Consider the following 19064-nt stretch of genomic DNA (forward strand, 5'->3'; position numbering starts at 1 on the left):
CATAGGAAGCCTTAAGATCTCCTTAGGCGGATGAGGCAATTCCATATTGGCCAAGTATTCAGGAATCTGAGTGGAGATCCAGTTGAAGAGCTTGTCCCATGTCAAAAACAAACTTGGCAAAAGAGGCAGACTTCGAGGTCGAGGCACCTTCAGGAGAAGGACTGCGAGTCTTAGGAACCACCGAATATGAGGGAGAAGCCTCCCTGGAATACTGCGAAGGAGGCTCAGAGTCCAGGCGCACAGTGATTGAAGAAGCTGCACTACTCGCGACAGGAGAAGTTAAAGAGTGCTTGCGCTTCAAAACCCTCGATGGTGAAGTTCTTGGGGTTCGAGGAACAGAGTGGATCGAGGTAGGAGAAGAGTCCCTCGGAGGTGGTCTCGACGGGAGAGTCTTCGACTTCGATGGACTGCGAGGAGAAGCAGCTGGTGTAAGGGCTTTGCGAGATTTATGCTTAAGTTTTGTAGAACCCTCAACAGCCTTTGATAAACGAGGCATGGAAGACTCAGTATCCGGAGGAGTAGATGATTTCTGGTGAAGAGGGGACTCCTGACTGAGCTTGGAAGCAAGATGCCTCAAATGCCTCAAATGATGCCTAGATCGAGGTTGAGGAGACTGATGTAGAGGAGTAGACGAAGAGTTACATTGATTGAGAGACGACGAGACTTCCAAGGCTTGCCTCTAGGTGTTTCCACCGGGGTCTCAAGACTGCCGCTCAGCTGGCTCGCATGAAGCAGGGTCGAGGGCGGGAAGAGTTGAGCCATGACCGAGGAAATCTGAGTGGTCAGAATGGCTTTTAACATGTCCTCGAACATTGGCACCGAGAGAAAGGGATCAGGTCTCGAAGGTTCAGTAGTGCGCTCCAAGGAGGGCGACCTCGAGGTTGAGTATTCCCGATGCTTGGAGGCACGCTTAGCTGGAGGTCTCGAAGAGGCTGGCAGGACTGTAGGCACGGCCTGGGATTCCTGAGACTATGGAGGTTTCTTAGAAATGTTACCTGAAGGAGAGACAGGAAACTTACCCGTTGAGATCTTCAGAGGAGGCGCCGCCGAGGCCCTCGAGGCCGAAGGCGTCGAGGTCTTGGTGGAGGCAGAGGCTGGAGTCAAGGTCGAAGACTTAGAGGTCGAGGCCGTCCCCGAAGCTGAGGTCGAGGCCTTGTCAGCCGGCTGGTCCATCGTGCCAAAAAGTTGGAGGAGCTTGGCACGGCGCCGACGAAATGCCCGAGGTTGGAGGGTAGCACAGCGCAAATAAGCGTCGGGACAATGTTCAGGACCCAGGCAAACAATACACTGACTATGAGGATCGGTGATTGAGAGGGTCTTGTTGTACTGGCTACACTTTTTGAACCTGGTTAGAGGCCGGGACATAGAAAAAATAAAGGCTGACGTATCAAACGAGGCGAGAGGCCAGGCCAAGTCCAAAAGGCTGCTGGCCGGAAGAAATATAAAAAAATAAAATAAGTTTTAATTTTCTTTTTTTTTTTTTACAAAAGAAAACCGTAGAGAAACGCGAGCACAGCGACTTAATAAAAATAAAAAAGCTGCGGTGAGAGAAGGCAACGAAGGCTGCAGAGCTGAAGTTCAGATGACTTCTTGGCTCCGCGGAAAACGTTGAACTGAGTTCCTCACAGGAGACGCGCACCGTAACTCGGATGGGAAGACACTAGCGCATACGCAGTGCAGCACTCGGAAGCTCTTTCAAAGATCTTCAAGCAAGTCTGCTTTCAAGGCTGTCCGCTGCGGGGCTCCGTCGGTGACGTCACCACTGTTGAGAATATGCTGCCTGCTTGTCCTGGGACAACTGGAGGTTTGGCTTCACCTAGGACCTGTGAATTAGAGAATGACACAGGGACTGTTTATCGCGGTAAACCGTGGGTCACCGCAGTAAATCCACAGTAATGGGGACATTTGCAACTGGTTTACTGCAGGAATGGGGACAAAACCTTTCACTGCCCCGCGGGAATGGAGACAAGACCTTTCACCGCCCCGTGGAAGCTGTGAAAAGTCTTGCTCATGTGGTAAAAAAAAAATTGCGCCTATTTTACCTTCAGGAGCCAGCCATGCCACGATGAAGACAGAAGGAACCCAAAACCAATGCTGAGACCAATGTGATTTGAACAATAAAATTACTAGACAAAAGGTAAAAAAAAATAAATTTATTTTATATTTTGTGATTAGAATATTTCAGATTTGAAATATGTACCCTGCTAGAGCTGGTATTAGACATAATTGGGGATCGCAAAGCCCAGGCTGTGCTTCTTTAGCTTCCAGCTGGCTTAGGGCTCTTTCTCTGACCAGGCAGCAGTTGCCCTAGTTGCTCTCCCCTAACACTATTCCTGTCATGTGTGACTGTGTTATTCTTTTAGCTTGCTTTTTCTACGTAGCATTCTGTAGTAATTTGGTTTGTTCAGTTTTCACAATAGTGGAGGGGATATTTGTGAAAGAGATGGCAGACAGGGATTTTATTGATCCTTGCTCGGTATTATTTGTGTTTATAAAATGACAATTGTACAGAATAGTGTGTTTTTATACTTTCAATAAAATAAGTTCAGTATAAAATCATAACTATTTGAGGCTTATACGGATGAGATCTGATAGTTTGCAGGGTGGGGACGGGGACTGAGCTCACGTGGATGGGGCAGGGACGGGGTTTGAGCTCGCGACGACGGGACAGGGATGGGGACGAGCTCACGGGGACAGGGCAGGGACGGTGATAAATTTTTTCCCCGTGTCATTCTCTACTGTGAATTTCTGCTGTGATCCCTGATTGGAGGAGCCTCTGCTCAGAGATCCTGAATATTGTTGAAAGCACCTGGAATTATGAACATTAGACTGCCCAGAACCTTTAGAACAGGGCTGTCCAATGTCAGTCCACAATCCAGTCAGGTTTTCAGGATTTCTCCAATGACTTTGCATGAGATCTATTTGCATACACTGCTTCCAAATTAGATCTCATGCATATTAATTTGGGAAATCCTGAAAACACGACCTGGTGAGGGCTGAGGTCGGACGTCCTTGCCCTAGAGCAGGGGTGTCAAACTCAATCATATAAGGGGTCGAAATCTAAAACATAGGCTAAGTCGCAGGCCAAATTTTTTATTAAGATACTTAGGTGTCCTTTAATTAAGATACGCTAACCAATTTAGAGCACGCTAAATGTGCACCTTAATAAAAAGGACCCCTTAGTCTTAGTAGAAGTATACGGTTTGACACAAGCCCAGGACTACAGCTAGCCTTTTTCCAGCTAGAAAGCATAAAAACATAGCCCTGAAGCTGAAGAGAGCTGATCAGTGCAGTAGCTCTCCAACTAGCAGGGATCAGGACTTTGATTCTGGGGAGGTTTCCCAAGAGCAGGAGCCCTGGGAGGATTTGGGACATTATGGGGACAAAAACTCCTTTAAACCTAGGCCAGTCACTGGTAGGACACAGCCAAGAAACAGGCTCTAGTTCCTTTAGGCACAAACCTGCTGAGACTAATCCCCCAAGGATCCATATTATCCCCTCTTTTATTCAATATCTTTCTTTCTCCATTACTATGCCTATGTCGATCTATAGGCTTCACTACCTTCACTTATGCTGATGATGTTCAATTGCTTCATCCACTTAACCCAGACAACAAAGATGAAATAACTGAAATGAATAGAAAGCTAGTAGATATTAAACAATGGCTTAGCTCTAATATGTTAGCTTTAAACATACAAAAATCCAAAACACTAAGTGCTCCATTTATTTTAGACAATGTTCATCTAAAATCAGTAAAATCCCTAAAAATACTAGGTATCATTATAGATGATAGGTTATCTTTCCACGAACACATAACTAACACTGTCAAATCTTGTTTTTATAGGCTGCGTATGATCCGCTCAATTGCTAAATTTTTAGAACCAAAATCGCTCAATATATTGATTCTCTCGTTAATTATTTCAAAACTCAATTATTGTAACTCTTTTCTAATAAATGTTATCAAAAAAGAAAAGAGGAGACTACAGATAGTTCAAAATACCGCCATCAAATTAATACATAACCGTAAAAAATTTGACCATGTCACACCACTCTTGATTGAATCACATTGGCTTCCCATCGCTCATCGCATTACTTTTAAAATTTTCTTTTAGTTTTTAAAACATTGTCCTCAAACGAGCCTCAATTCATTAATAAGTTACTTATTCCACATAGTACATCACGTTCTCTAAGGTCCACTAATCAAAAACTTAACAGTTCCATCGCTAAAAGTTATCGGAACTCGTCGCCTTGATATTTTTTCTGTAATGGCCCCACAATTATGGAACACTTTACCTCAGTATATAAGAGAGGAAAATGACCTAAAACTTTTTAAAGGCATTCTGAAGAGCTTCCTTTTTAAACTTATAATCATATTTTAACTTATAATCATTTTTATTTTATTTTTTTAAATCTTAAATCACCCTACCTGCTGTTTTTATCATTTATGTTTTCTTTTATATATTTTATATATACAATTGTAGTTCTGCCCTTTCTTCCCTTATGTATCCGTTAGTTTGTATGTTAGTATGTCAAACTTATTTAATCTATTATAATTAACCTAATGTGTACACCTCTTTCTTTTTTTATTTGTAAATCGCTTAGCAAATTAAATTAAGCGATTCAATAAGTTAAAAATAAACTTGAAACTTGTAGAGCAGGAGAAAGCCCAGGGAAAGCTGAAGCCTGCCCATCCCCATATAGGCTTGGGCATGGCTCTTCCAGGGAAAGAGAGACTGAGCAGTGCAAACCATAGAGAGACAGAGCTGAACCAGGAGAGGAGTCAGACCCTGGGTTAGGTTCTCCAGAGGCCAGGCAAGGAGAAGTAGAAATGCTAGATTGGGAGGACTCTTTTCCAGCTAAGCAGCTGCCATGCCAGGGACTAGAAGAGGCAATGGAAGTTGCTCTGCCACCAGCTGTTGATCAGATAGATTTAAGTTAAAGCTGGGAGAGGGGGGGGGTTGTCCATTTCTTTTTGGCTGGATTGAAGAAGCTGACACTGCTCTGTGCTGGGATAAAAGGACTGTGTTTGCTGGCTGGTTGGATTCTCAGGACCTTAAAACTAATTTGAATTCCCAGTAGCTTAAAACGAATTTGGTATTTTTCTTTGGTACGACGAGTGAGGTGATTAAATTTGCGGACGATTTATAATTGAAATCTATAAATAAATAAATAATAATTTAAAAAAAAAAAATTTGTGGACGATACAAAGTTATTCAGAGTAGTGAAAACACAGGGAGATTGCGAAGATCTATAAAGTGGCATAATAAAGCTCGAGAAATGGGCATTGTCATGGCAAATGAGGTTCAACGTGGATAAGTACAAAGTAACACAGATAACAGGGGAAACAAATCCACAAAATACAAAGTAGCAAAACTGGGTGGAATTGTCCAATCAGAAAGGTGCACAAATAAAAGTGTCTTTCAACTCATCTGATTGATCTTTATTCATCCAAAGTAACTCGACCCGACATGTACATGTTTCGGCCCTAAGGCCTGCGTCAGGAGTCTTGAAGATCTTTGGGTACATGTCGGGTCGAGTTACTTTGGATGAATAAAGATCAATCAGATGAGTTGAAAGACACTTTTATTTGTGCACCTTTCTGATTGGACAATTCCACCCAGTTTTGCTACTTTGTATTTTGTGGATTTGTTTCCCCTGTTATCTGTGTTACTTTGCTACTAAGTACAAAGTAATGCATGAATACAGGATGTCAGGGGCGATACTTGGAGAGACCTCCCAGGAAAGAGACTTGGGAGTTCTGATCAACAAGTTGATGAAGCCATCTGCACAATGTGCGGCGGTGGCAAACAGGGCGAACAGAATGCTAGGAATGATAAAGAAGGGGATCACGAACAGATCGGAGAAGGTTATCATGCCGCTGTACCGGGCCATGGTACGCCCTCACCTGGAGTACTGCGTCCAGCACTGGTCGCCGTACATGAAGGATACGGAACTACTCGAAAGGGTCCAGAGAAGAGTGACTAAAATGGTTAAGGGGCTGGAAAAGTTGCCGTACAGCGAGAGATTAGAGAAACTTGGCCTCTTCTTCCTTGAAAAGAGAAGACTGAGAGGAGACATGATCGAAACATTCAAAATACTGAAGGGAATAGACTTAGTAGATAAAGACAGGTTGTTCACCCTCTCCAAGGTAGAGAGAACGAGAGGGCACTCTCTAAAGTTAAAAGGGAATAGATTCCATATAAACCTAAGGAAGTTCTTCTTCACCCAGAGAGTGGTGGAGAGCTGGAACGCTCTTCCGGAGGCTGTTGTAGGGGAAAACACCCTCAGGGTTTCAAGACTAAGATGGACAAGTTCCTGCTAAACTGGGACGAACGCAGGTGAGGCTGGACTCATTTAGAACACTGGTCTTTGACCTGGGGGCCGCGGCGTGAGCGGACCGCTGGGCAGGATGGACTACTGATCTGACCCAGCAGCGGCAACTCTTATGTTCTTGTTTGGAGCAGTGTGGCCACTGCTAAAGGCCTTGTTGAGGGTGAGGAAAGTAGATCCAAAGCCTGTCTTGGGGAGGGCGGCTAACATCTGTAGTGAACAGGCTATTTCCCCCTAGCCTGCTTGGGAATCCTGGTTCTACTCAAGCAGTGCTACAGCAAGAGCCAGTGTTTGTGCTACAGGAAGAAAAGTGTTTTGTTCTGTATGTTGACTGGATCCCAGGAATGGACTGTGCTTGTGGGGCTGGCTAAATTGGCCCAAAGAGAAGTTTTTGTTTTGAATTTTGGAGCTTGATTCATTGGACTGTTTGAGCTTAGGAAGTGTTGAAACTCAGAAGTGAGAATAGCTTTATTTCAAAAGCCTGGAGGTTTTTTTTTCCCCCCTGTGCTCAAAGAACTGTGCACAGGGTGTTGAACTCAAAAGTAATCACTGGACTTCTGTTAATTTTTGTTGTTGCTAGATGTTTTGAACATGGGCTGAGGACACAAATAAAGCCTATTTTATTTTTACAGTGGCTGGACTGTGGCCCTTATTGTGTTTGGGAACTTTTTGTCATGCTGACCATAACTTTCTCAGAACATTATTTTCCCAGCAGGGCTTTCAACTTTTGACGGCACGCCAAGATCAGTGATTGCACTCAGCCAGGGTACCTGCTTCAAGGCCCGACACCGGCTGCATGACAAGTGGTACCAGGAGTGGGATATTGTGCCCCCTGCTGGTGATATTGAGAAATTTTGAAAAAAAAACAACAAAATAACAAACAGCTTTAACTTACATCCATCTGATCCAACAGCTGGTGGCAGAGCAACTTCAATTGCCTCTTCTAGTACCAGGCATGGCAGCTGATTAGCTGGTAAAGAGTCCTCCCAATCTAGCATTTCTACTTCTTCTCCTTGCCTGGCCTCTGGAGCACCTAACCCAGGGTCTGACTCCTCTCCTGGTTCAGCTCTGTCTCTCTCTGGTTTGCACTGCTCAAACTCTCTTTCCCTGGAAGAGCCACGCCCAAGCCTATATGGGGATGGGCAGGTTTCAGCTTTCCCTGGGCTTTCTCCTGCTCTACAATTAGTCTCAGCAGGTGTGTGCCTAAAGGAACTAGAGCCTGTTTCTTAGGCTGTGTCCTACCAGTGACTGGCCTAGGTTTAAAGGAGTTTTTGTCTCCATAATGTCCTAAATCCTCCCAGGGCTCCTGCTCTTGGGAACCTCCCCAGAATCAGAGTCCTGTTCCCTGCTAGTTGGAGAGCTGCTGCATTGATCAGCTCAGGGCTATATTTTTATGCTTTCTAGCTGGAACAAGGCTAGCTGTAGTGCTGGGCTTTTGACAGGTTACAACCTCTCCAACCCCATGCCGGCTCTGTGATGTAAACAAAATAAATATTTAAAAAAAGAGACTTTTCCACTCTCTCTTTTAGGTTCTAGTTCATACCTGCTGTCTAACACCAGCTCTGGCAGGATATACATTTCAAATATGACATATTGTAATCAGAAAATAAAATTATTTTTTCTACCTTTTGTTATCTGGTCATTATTCAAATCATGTTGTGGTCTCAGGCTCTGGTTGTCTTCTGATAACTCGCTTGCCAGGGTCTCCTTCTTCCCTTCCCTCTCCCAGAGGTCTCCTAGTCCCATCGAACCCATCTTGCTCAATAACCTGCGGTGTGGGATGCTATCAAACGCTTTGTTGAAGTCCAAGTACACTACGTCCAGGGACTCCCCTATATCAAGAAAACTGGATATAGGGGAGTCCCTGGACATCATGTACTTGGACTTCAGCAAAGCGTTTGATAGCGTCCCACACCACAGGTTATTGAGCAAGATGGGTTCGATGGGACTGGGTGAAACATTAACCGCATGGGTTAGGGATTGGCTTAGAGGTAGACTTCAGAGGGTAGTGGTAAACGGTACCCTCTCCGATACGACAGAGGTGATCAGCGGAGAGCCGCAGGGCTCGGTCTTGGGCCCGATCCTATTTAACATCTTCATAAGAGACTTGGCTGAGGGGCTTCGAGGTAAAATTACATTATTCGCCGATGACGCCAAACTATGCAGCATAGTAGGCAACCACACAACAGATGAAAGCACAGTGCCCGACAAAAGCTCAATGCCCGACAGTATGACGCAGGACCTACTCCTGCTGGAGCACTGGTCAAAGACTTGGCAACTAAGTTTCAATGCCAAAAAATGCAAGGTCATGCACCTTGGCGGCAAAAATCCATGCAGGACTTACACCCTAAATGGTGAGATCCTAGCAAGGACTGTAGCAGAACGTGACTTGGGGGTGATCATTAGCGAAGACATGAAGACTGCCAATCAAGTGGAGAAAGCTTCATCCAGGGCTAGACAAATCATGGGCTGTATCCGTAGAAGTTTCGTCAGCCGTAAGCCCGAGGTCATAATGCCGTTGTACAGATCCATGGTGAGACCCCATCTGGAATACTATTACAATTCTGGAGGCCGCATTATCAAAAAGATGTGCGGAGAGTTGAGTCAGTTCAGCAAATGGCCACCAGGATGGTCTCAGGTCTCAAGGATCTCCTGTATGAGGAACGACTGGGTAAGTTGCAGCTGTACTCACTCGAGGAACGCAGAGAGAGGGGAGACATGATCGAGATGTTCAAATATGTCACAGGCCGTATCGAGGTGGAAGAGGATCTCTTTTTCCTTAAAGGATCTATGGCAACAAGAGGGCATCCGTTGAAAATCAGGGGTGGGAAATTTCATGGCGACACCAGAAAATACTTCTTCACCGAAAGGGTGGTTGATTGCTGGAATAATCTTCCACAACAGGTAATTGAGGCCAGCAGCGTGCCAGATTTTAAGAAAAGATGGGATTGGCATGTGGGATTTCTTCATGGAGGTTGTTAGGGGGTGAGACATTAGTGTGGGCAGACTAGATGGGCCGTGGCCCTTTTCTGCCATCATGTTCTATGTTTCTATCCTTCTTTTTGGCCCGAGATTTGGCCCTCTGTTTCTTCCCTCCTCCATCCCAGCCTCACAATAAAGCAGCCTGCAGAGGATTGCTGGTCAGCTGTAGCAATCCTAGCGGACTGCCGTCAGCCTCCGCAGCATCTTCCCTCTGCCGCAGTCTCGCCCCTCCTCTGATGTACGGGACCATGGCAGAGGGAACGTGCTGCTGAGGCTACGGCAGCTTGCTAGGATTGCTACAGCTGACCAGCGATCCTCTGCAGGCTGCTTTAATGTGAGATCAGGAAGCCACGTGAACCTACAGCTGATGCAGCTGTACCTGATTGGGTAAAAAAAATAGTCTGTCGGCGGGCCTGCTTAATTGCAAATTTGTAATTGTCTGGCAGGCCAGATTTTATTACACCACAGCCCAGATTTCTAATTATGTTTTATGATGTTTGTATTGTTGAAACCTAGCTAGACGTATGATGACAAGCAGAATATAAGTTTTACCTATAAGAGATGATCTCCTTTAGATGATTTGTCAGGAGCTTTCCTCCCACATTTATCCTAGAAACAAAATTTTAAAAAGTGTTATTACCTATTTATACTGGGGTACAGATGAGAGATGACAAACACCACACAGGACAGCTATACCATGTGCAGTAATTAAACTTTCAAATTCCTACCTAGTGGCATAGCAAGGGAAGGAGGTGCCCAGGGCAGTGGCGTCCTGCATCTCCACGCTACGTACCCTCTTGCACTCCTTCCTGCCATATGCCCCCTCCCCCCACATACCTCTTGAAATCTTCACCAGCAGTGAGCAGCATCTTCTACCTGCTGTTCACGTTGGCCTCAGCTCTCCCTCTGATGTCACTTCCTGGTCCTGTGATCAGGAAGTGATGTCAGATGCTGGGAAAATAAAGAAACTACTAAAATTTATACAGATATTCAAGAAGCAAGAATGAAGACAACTGCTTCAATCTCCAAATTCCATACGTACTAGTATAAGGACATGCCTACATACTCACTGGTCTATAGCAACCCACCCAGCAATGTAGCCAGCCAGAAGGAACCAATAATATTTGAGTGGGACTCATTCCATTATCAGCAGCCCAACAATTACATAAAAAGACTTAACTGGTAAGACCTTACTTGCCGGTTAACTGATTGTTGGGATTTCCCAACAAGCAAACTAGGTTACTTTCTTAAATAATTAAGTTTTCAAGCAAGATTTGAAGGTGGCACAAGGCAAGTTCTACAATCAGAAGAGAAAGTACAAAGAAAGCTTAAAGAAACACAATAAACCAGCAAATAAAGCAGTGCATATTACCGAATAATTCCTTCCTGCTTCTTTTTACTTCTGCAGTATGGTACAATGTGTGTAAAGGAAAAGCCACTGTCCACAATGATACAGCACAACTCAGATGGATTATCCCGAAAGTATCTGTGTGCACTGAGTGCTCCAGCTAAAAGACAAGACAAGACTCTGAAACATACTTTCAGTATACATAAAATCTTTTTAAAGAAAGCTGCTTTTAACTTTAATGGCCAAAACAATCATTCCCCATCAACCTGTAATGCTAATACAATACAATATAGTGTCTTATATACCACAATTTTCTACAAGGAATCTATGCATTTTATAATAACAATTAAATCATGTTCTAGATGTTACATTTTTAAGCCCGCTCTTGTGGTTGTTTGAGGGAAGAGGTGAAGAATAGGAGGTTGGCTACTGAGAGAAGAGATATGTTTCAAGTTTCTTTCAGAATTCAAGGTAAATTGGTAGAATACTGCATTTGGACAAGTTCCTGGAGGAAAAGTCCATGGTCTGTTATTGAGAAAGACAAGGGGGAAGCCACTGCTTGCTCTATATTGGTAGCATGGAATGTTGCTACACCTTGGGTTTAGGCCAGGTACTAGTGACTTGGATTGGCTACCGTGAGAACGGGCTACTGGGCTTGATGGACCATTGGTCTGACCCAGTAAGGCTGTTCTTATGTTCTTGTGAGCCTTGCAGAAGGAATCCACTCTGATTTTGAATCCCTCCTACTTCACAGAGGGCTCTGCTGCCCTCTACAGTTAGTTCCAAAGCAGGCAATAGCCCTTTCTAGAAACAAGATGTGAAGTAGGAGAACAGAGCAGAACAATCAAAACAGTGAACAATCATGCCAAACAGAAACATTAATGAAGCTCAAAAAATACCCCAAAGTGTCCAAGTAACAGACTCTCTTCATAATTTAAGGTTTGACTGGCATCCAACTTGCAGTTTTTGATAAAAATATTCTGAGTGAGACAGTTAGCAGGCACAGGAAACACATGACAGGAAAGGGATTCAGAATGACACACCTATCTACTAGAAAAGATATTAGCAAGGTAATCTCTTTTTCTATTGCAGTAGGTGTGACATTCAAAAGCAGTCTCAGGAATTTAGGGCAGGACCACTGCGTTGGTTCGTAACACTGAGGACCCAAAGGCAGAATCCTCCTGTGCCACCATATCTACCCTGTAAAACTTGGCAAATGCATACAGAGTGGACCAAGTCCTACAGATACAAATCTCCTTAGGGGAGACCGCCTGAGCTTCTGCCCACAATGAAGCCACACTTCTAGTTGAATGCGTCTTCACGACAATAGGGGACTCTTTCCCACAAACAATACATGCTGATGAAATGGCCCTATGGATCCATCTGACAATCATGGCCTTGGAAGCTAGTGCACTGCGCCTAGCTGGATTTGTTAGCACAAAAAGATGATTCCGGAGTCCGAGGAGATCGTAAAAGGAGAGCAGGATGAAAATCTGGTCCAGCTAGAGGTGAGCAAGGTGGATGTCCTCAGGCAGATAGACAGGCTAAAGAGCGACAAATCGCCAGGTCCGGATGGCATTCACCCAAGGGTACTCAAGGAACTAAGGAACGAAATAGCTGAGCCACTTCGACAAATATGCAACCTATCCCTAAAGACTGGAGAGATTCCGGAAGACTGGAAAATAGCAAATGTCGCACCCATCTTCAAGAAAGGCTCAAGGGGAGACCCAGGAAACTACAGGCCGGTGAGCTTGACCTCGGTCCCGGGAAAGATGATGGAAGCGCTGATTAAAGACAGCATCTGGGAACAAATCGACAACTATGGGCAGCTAAAGTCGAGCCAGCATGGCTTCTGCAAGGGTAGGTCATGCCTCACGAACTTATTGTACTTCTTTGAGGGGGTAACCAGCCAGGTGGATAAAGGGGAATCCATAGATATCATTTACCTTGACTTCCAAAAAGCCTTCGACAAGGTTCCACATGAACATAAGAACATAAGTAGTCGCCTCCGCCGGGGCAGACCAGAGGTCCATCCTGCCCAGCGGTCCGCTCACGCGGCGGCCCATCAGGCATATTGCCTGAGCAGCGGTCCCTGACTAATTTTATACCTACCTCTACACTTATCTCTAAACCTTCCACTACTCTTATCTGTACCCCTCAATCCCTTTGTCCTCCAGGAACCTATCCAGGTCTTCCTTGAAACCCTGTACTGTGCTATTTCCTATCACGGCCTCCGGAAGGGCGTTCCATGTGTCCACCACCCTCTGTGTGAAAAAGAACTTCCTTGCGTTTGTTCTAAACCTGTCCCCCTTCAATTTCATCGAGTGACCCCTTGTTCTTGTGGTTTCTTTCAAATTGAAAAATCTGTCCTTGTCAACCTTTTCGATGCCCCTCAGGATCTTGAAGGTCTCTATCATATCTCCTCTGAGTCTCCGCTTTTCCAGGGAGAACAGCCCCAGCTTCTTCAGTCTGTCAGTGTATGTAAGGTTTTCCATACCCTTAATCAGTTTAGTTGCTCTTCTCTGGACTCTCTCAAGCATTGCCATGTGCTTTTTGAGGTACGGTGACCAGTACTGTACACAGTATTCCAGATGTGGGCGCACCATAGCCCGGTACAGTGAAAGACTACTAAGGAAGCTATTGAACCATGGGGTGCAAGGGGAGGTCCACCGATGGATCAAAAACTGGCTGGCGGACAGGAAACAGAGGGTTGGAGTAAAGGGACATTACTCAGACTGGCAATGCGTCACGAGCGGAGTTCCACAGGGGTCGGTGCTTGGACCGCTCCTATTCAATATATTTATTAACGACCTGGAGGCAGGAACAAAGTGTGAGGTTATTAAATTTGCGGATGATACCAAACTATATCGCAAGGTCAATAACATGGAGGACTGCGAAGATCTCCAAAAAGATCTGACAACACTGGAAAAATGGGCCAAAAAGTGGCAAATGAGTTTCAACATAGGGAAATGCAAGGTCATGCATATAGGGAAAAAACCCCCGATGTTCACTTACAAAATGGGGGGATCAGCGCTAGGGGTGAGCGACCTTGAAAGAGACCTGGGAGTGATGGTAGACACAACATTGAAGGCGTCGGCGCAGTGTGCCACGGTCTCAAGGAAAGCAAACAGAATGTTGGGTATCATTAAGAAGGGTATCACGACCAGGACAAAGGAAGTCATCCTGCCACTGTATCGTGCTATGGTGCGCCCGCACCTGGAGTACTGTGTTCAGTTCTGGTTGCCGTACCTCAAGAAGGACATGGAGGTACTTGAGAGGGTCCAGAGAAGAGCAACTAAGCTAATAAAGGGCATGGAGGACCTCTCATATACTGACAGACTGAAAAAGCTAGGGCTTTTCTCCCTGGAAAAGCGGAGACTTAGAGGAGACATGATAGAAACCTTCAAGATCATGAAGGGCATAGAAAAAATAGACAGGGACAGGTTTTTCAAATTAAGGGGATCAACAAGTACAAGGGGGCATTCAGAGAAACTGAAAGGGGAGAGGTTTAGAACAAACGCCAGGAAGTTCTTTTTCACATTTTCCTAGATGCACCAGTGCTAGAAAGTTTCCCAAACCTTAGCATAGTCAGATACCATTGTCGGCTTTTAGACTCAAATACAATAGAAATTATTACCTCTGAGTACCCCTTGTGCACTAATGCCTCACGATCAAGAGCCAGATCTTCTATGGTCACTGGAGATGGTCTAGTTGCACTTGTAGCCTGACTGGGACCTATCTGAACACGAATTAGATCTGCATACCACAAATTGCGTGGCCAGTCTGAAAACAAGAGAATGACCTTTCCCCAATGGTCTGCAAATCTCCCCAGCAACAAATGCTTTCATGATCAAATCAAATAAAATTGCACACCATTAGATATCTCCAGTGATTTTCCAGGGAGCACACAACTAGATATCACCAAATTATTTATCCAATGTTACCTTTGTTTTGCCAAGAGGTACAGAGAGCAGTGGGATAGTAAAGGGAGGGGGCAGGGATGGTCTGCCCCAGGCACTGTCTTGGTGAGGGTGCAGGCATCCATCCTCTTCTCCGCCCCTTCCTGCCACGCGCATACCACTTCCCTTCCCCTGTACCTCTAACGTTCCTGGCACAAGCAGCAACCCCCAACCTGCTGTCGCGCTATAGTCAGCTCTCCCTCTAACGTCACTTCCTGGACCCGCACCTAGGAAGTGATGTCAGAGGAAGAGCTGACGCTAGCACAACAGAAACTTGGAGGTTGCTGCTCACGCCAGGAACATTACAGAGGTACAGGCAAAGGGAAGCGATGCGCGCACGGCAGGAGGGGGCGGTGAAGGAGCATGTGGAGGTGGGGGGAGGGGTGCCATCGCCCCGGGCGCCTCTCACCCTTGCTATGCCACCCCTGTCCACAAGTAAGACTTACATTTGTTCAGCAATGTTGATTTCAGGATGGATAAAAATCAATGATTTAAAAAATTGTACTGTATACTTTTAAAATAAAATGCTTTTTGAGGGGGAAAAAAAAAAAATATCCATCTAAAGATGGTTTTCTATTTAAGATGCATTATAGACCAAAACTTATTCATCATGAAAGAAGGATCAGTTTCTAATTAAGTAGGAGTATGAGGCTGAAAATTCATAGTATGAGGCTGAATATTCACGCAATATTTATTTGGTAAATGAATTCCATTAATCCATTCATAATGTCACAAGAATGATTTAAATCGAGCCTTTCTGACTATTGATTTAAATTGATTTAAATCAAATCTGGTTGATTTTTTATATATATATATATATATATTTTTATTGAGACTGGCAAACAGCCCAGACAAGCAAGTACAATCAGCAAAGTAAACTAAACTAAACCAAACCTTAAATTTATATACCGCATCATCTCCATAAAGATAGAGCTCAGCACGGTTTACAGGTACTTTAATAAATGAGAGGAAAACATAGTAAGAATCAGGATAGTGAGCCTTACATTTTTGAGAAAAGCCAGGTTTTCAGATGCTTTCGGAATAATTGGAAGGAGCCCAGATTCCGCAGCAGGGTAGGAAGGTTATTCCAAAGTTCAGTGATTTTGAAGAAAAGAGATTTCCCTAATTTTCCTGCATAGATGACGTCTTTTAACGAGGGGAAAGTTAGTTTAAGTTTTTGGGTGGATCAGGAACTGTTCAGGAAGAACAAGAAAAGCAGCAGTAAAACGAACAGTTACTACTGGTTGATTTTAAATCATTTTTTTCACTCACCATTTACTCTGAGGACTGCTTGAAACTGGTATTCTTCAAAAAGTATCTCATTCATGGACTCCTGTATTGAACTGAAGTTAAAATATGGTTCAGTGATGATAATATTGGAATCTACAAAATCCACCTGAAGGAACAAAAAAATAGGATTTGTCAGTCAAAGAACTGTGCAGCATCAAGGAGGCAATTACAAAAAGGAAAAAAAAAGTTCATTTTATTGTTGGGGAAAAGCCTAAGAGTTCACGCTATAATTTAAAATCTAGCCTATAGAATGGATGCAGTACTACTGATGCAATCCTTAGCAGAAAACACTATAAACTAGGGTACAGACATTACTAGCTGCTTTAGCTATGTGTTATGTTCTGTATGTAGGTATATGAAACAAATCCAGACTAAAATTCCATAAGGCAGCATTATCTTTCTTTAAGGTCTAGTCAACCTTCCAACTATCAGCCACCTTTTACATGCTTCCTGTCCATACTACAATGCAGAAAACAAAACTCAAATCATGGTAGTCCACCAATACAAAGAAACTGCTTCTGTAGAAAGTTCTAAAATTTCTCTTTTAAAACAGGTCGAGTTATAGTTTGAAACTGCACTGACCTAATGAAAGGTGGATTAACAACTTAGCAGTACAGCAGGCCATGGGGCAAGCAGGTTAATATAAGCAGGCCACAACTCGCACGACGTACCAAAATGATTATCTGTAGATTAGTGATAAGGTATCATGCAATAAGATTCCCTGGAATTGGGAAGGCAGATATTTTTATAATCAAAGAGACTCGTAGCTTTTATAGCTAACTAGTCATTAAGCCCATTACATTAACGGGTGCTAGAATATATGTCTGTCTGTCTTTCTGTCTCCCTCCCTCAGCTGTGTGTCTCTCTCTCCCTGGCCCCCTTTCTCTGTCTGTCTTTCTGTCCCTCTCCCTGCCCCTGTGTCTTTCTTCCTGTCTCCCTCCCTCCCGTTGTCTGTCTGTCATTATTTCCCTCCTTTTCCCTGTGCAGCAGCATGTTCATCCCATTTCCCTGTGCAGCTGCAACAGCATTTCCCTCCTTCCCTCCCCCCGCCCCACTTTCCTTTGCAGAAGCAGCAGCGGTATTTCCCTTCCCCTCCAGGTCCCTGTGAAGTAGTAGCAGCATTCCCCCCCCATTCCCTTCTCTCCCCCCCCCACTTTGCTTTGCAGAAGCAGCAGCAGTATTTCCCTTCCCCTCCAAGACCCTGTGAAGCAGTAGCAGCATTTTCCCCCACCCCCCATTCCCTTCTTTTACCGCGAGCTGTCCTGCTCCGTTCGGCCCCTCCCTTCTCTTAAAGCGTTCTTGTCTGCTCCGTTCGGCCTCTCCCCCTTCCATTCCTGTGGTCTAGCCTGCATTCCTGTAGCTGGAGTCCTGTTCTTTTTCGGCACCCCCCTTCCCATCCCGCAGGCTGGCCTGCTGCGGCCGAAGGGTTTTTTTAAAGTTTAAAAGTGCCGCCGGTAGCTCCTCTCATGATCCCCGCCAGCGTCAGAAGCCTTCTCCGACACTGGTGCAGGCTCGTGAGAGGAGCCGACACCACAGCTTGAGAGGTGGAGAGCAGGGAGTCCAGCGCTGCCGGCCAGTCCTAGCTTTCACGGAGAGAGGGAGCGATGTATGCGCGCATGCACACTCCTGCCGGCCACGGACCTACGGTTCACAGATCACGCAGGTAAGAGTGCGCATGCGTGGCTAGGGTTTTATTATATATGATATGGGTTTGGATTGGAGATGGGAATAAGATAAATGTTGAAATTATGACTGGAAACTTGGTAGAGAACTAAGCAGGAAGAAAACAACAACAATAAAAAAAACTGGATCAGAAGTAATATTCTATAAGCATTTTAGCTTCTGCAGCTCATGGTCGAAATAAGATATACTCTCAGTTGTGTGGACAGGCAGAGAAGACTGGACGGTCAACTTGACTTTTTCCATAATCTATGTTACCATTTTACTATCAGCTCTGACATGTAATCCTCATAACTGAAGTAAAGCTGCTCTTCCTATGGAGGGTCTCATTACAACTACCATGGTGTACAACACTGGGTCTCACGATCCATATCTGCGGTATTTAAAATTTATTTATTAAGTATACAGATACTTAAAAAAAAACCTCAAAGAATTTGGACCGTTGGATAGGGCATAAGAGCATAAGAAGCCTTACTGGGTCAGACCAATGGTCCATCAAGCCCAGTAGCCCGTTCTCATAGTGACCAATCCAGGTCACTAGTACCTGGCTAAAACCCAAGGAGTATAAACATTCCATTCTACCAATACAGGACAAGACGTGGCTTCCCCCATGTCTTTCTCAATAACAGGGGATTGGGAATCCAAAGGCAGCTAGAGGACATATTTTAATCATTATTGTTAAGAAATTAAAGAAACTAAGAAATGTTTCTACTCTAAATAAATTAGAAGTGGATCTATTTACTCCTAATTAGCAAAGGATTTATTGAAGGCATCCTCCCTTAAGTCTAGTCAAGTAGAAAAATGTCCCTCTTGCAAAGTGTTTTTATTTTATACCAGAGTAGCAGAACAGTGAAATCTTAGAGGTGTCAATTGTCATTTAGAATGGCAAGGTGAGGGACATTTGATGTGGCTTTCCAACATAGGGGACAGTGCAAATGATGTAAATGGAATCAATGGATAATGATTAAGCCCATCATAACCTCTTGTGAGGTGCTTGGTGGAGAGATCGCTCACGATCTCTGCTCCTGAGAATTTGGTAGTTTCACTATTTCAATTTAAAAACCAATACAGTACTTCGAAGAAGGCTTTTAATCCAGATAATTTAAAACAGATAATTATTGCCCCCTCAAAAAATGGAAGTTGCTAGAGGCTGTAGATAGGGCTTCAGCATTGGTTTTGGATAGAAATGATATTCTGGCTCAGTACAGTCCAGATTCAGGAAGGCCTTCAATACCAAGAGAAACAAGTTCATATGGGGAAAGAAGATGAGCTGCCAGGGCACTAGTTTAAATGATTGTGAGGTGCCTCAGAATTCCCCATTCTCACCTTTCAATGTTTTTGGCACCTTGTAAGAAATATAAATTGGACAGCTAGATGTTTGAGATGGCATCCATTCCATGCAATTCAATGAGATGAGGCCTTTCTTATCATTAATAAATGTGTTGAAGAGATTGGGAAGTAGATGTCAAATCAAG

The 19064-nt window shown here is 44.3% G+C and overlaps 1 protein-coding gene across 4 annotated transcripts in view; it reads right to left on the reverse strand.

The window, feature by feature from the left end:
• Positions 1-19064, reverse strand: part of ACTR6 (actin related protein 6) — a 52566-nt gene that overhangs the window by 18425 nt on the left and 15077 nt on the right. For all 4 annotated transcript variants that reach the window (XM_033952652.1, XM_033952650.1, XM_033952651.1 and 1 more), the window contains 3 exons: positions 15892-16015; positions 10685-10820; positions 9865-9921 (listed from right to left, as the gene is read on the reverse strand). In XM_033952652.1, the coding sequence (XP_033808543.1) occupies positions 9865-9921; positions 10685-10820; positions 15892-16015 (317 nt within the window). The remainder of the gene's footprint in view (positions 1-9864; positions 9922-10684; positions 10821-15891; positions 16016-19064) is intronic.

This window comes from Geotrypetes seraphini, chromosome 7 (assembly GCF_902459505.1).
Source record: "Geotrypetes seraphini chromosome 7, aGeoSer1.1, whole genome shotgun sequence".
In the NCBI taxonomy this organism is placed as follows: domain Eukaryota; kingdom Metazoa; phylum Chordata; class Amphibia; order Gymnophiona; family Dermophiidae; genus Geotrypetes; species Geotrypetes seraphini.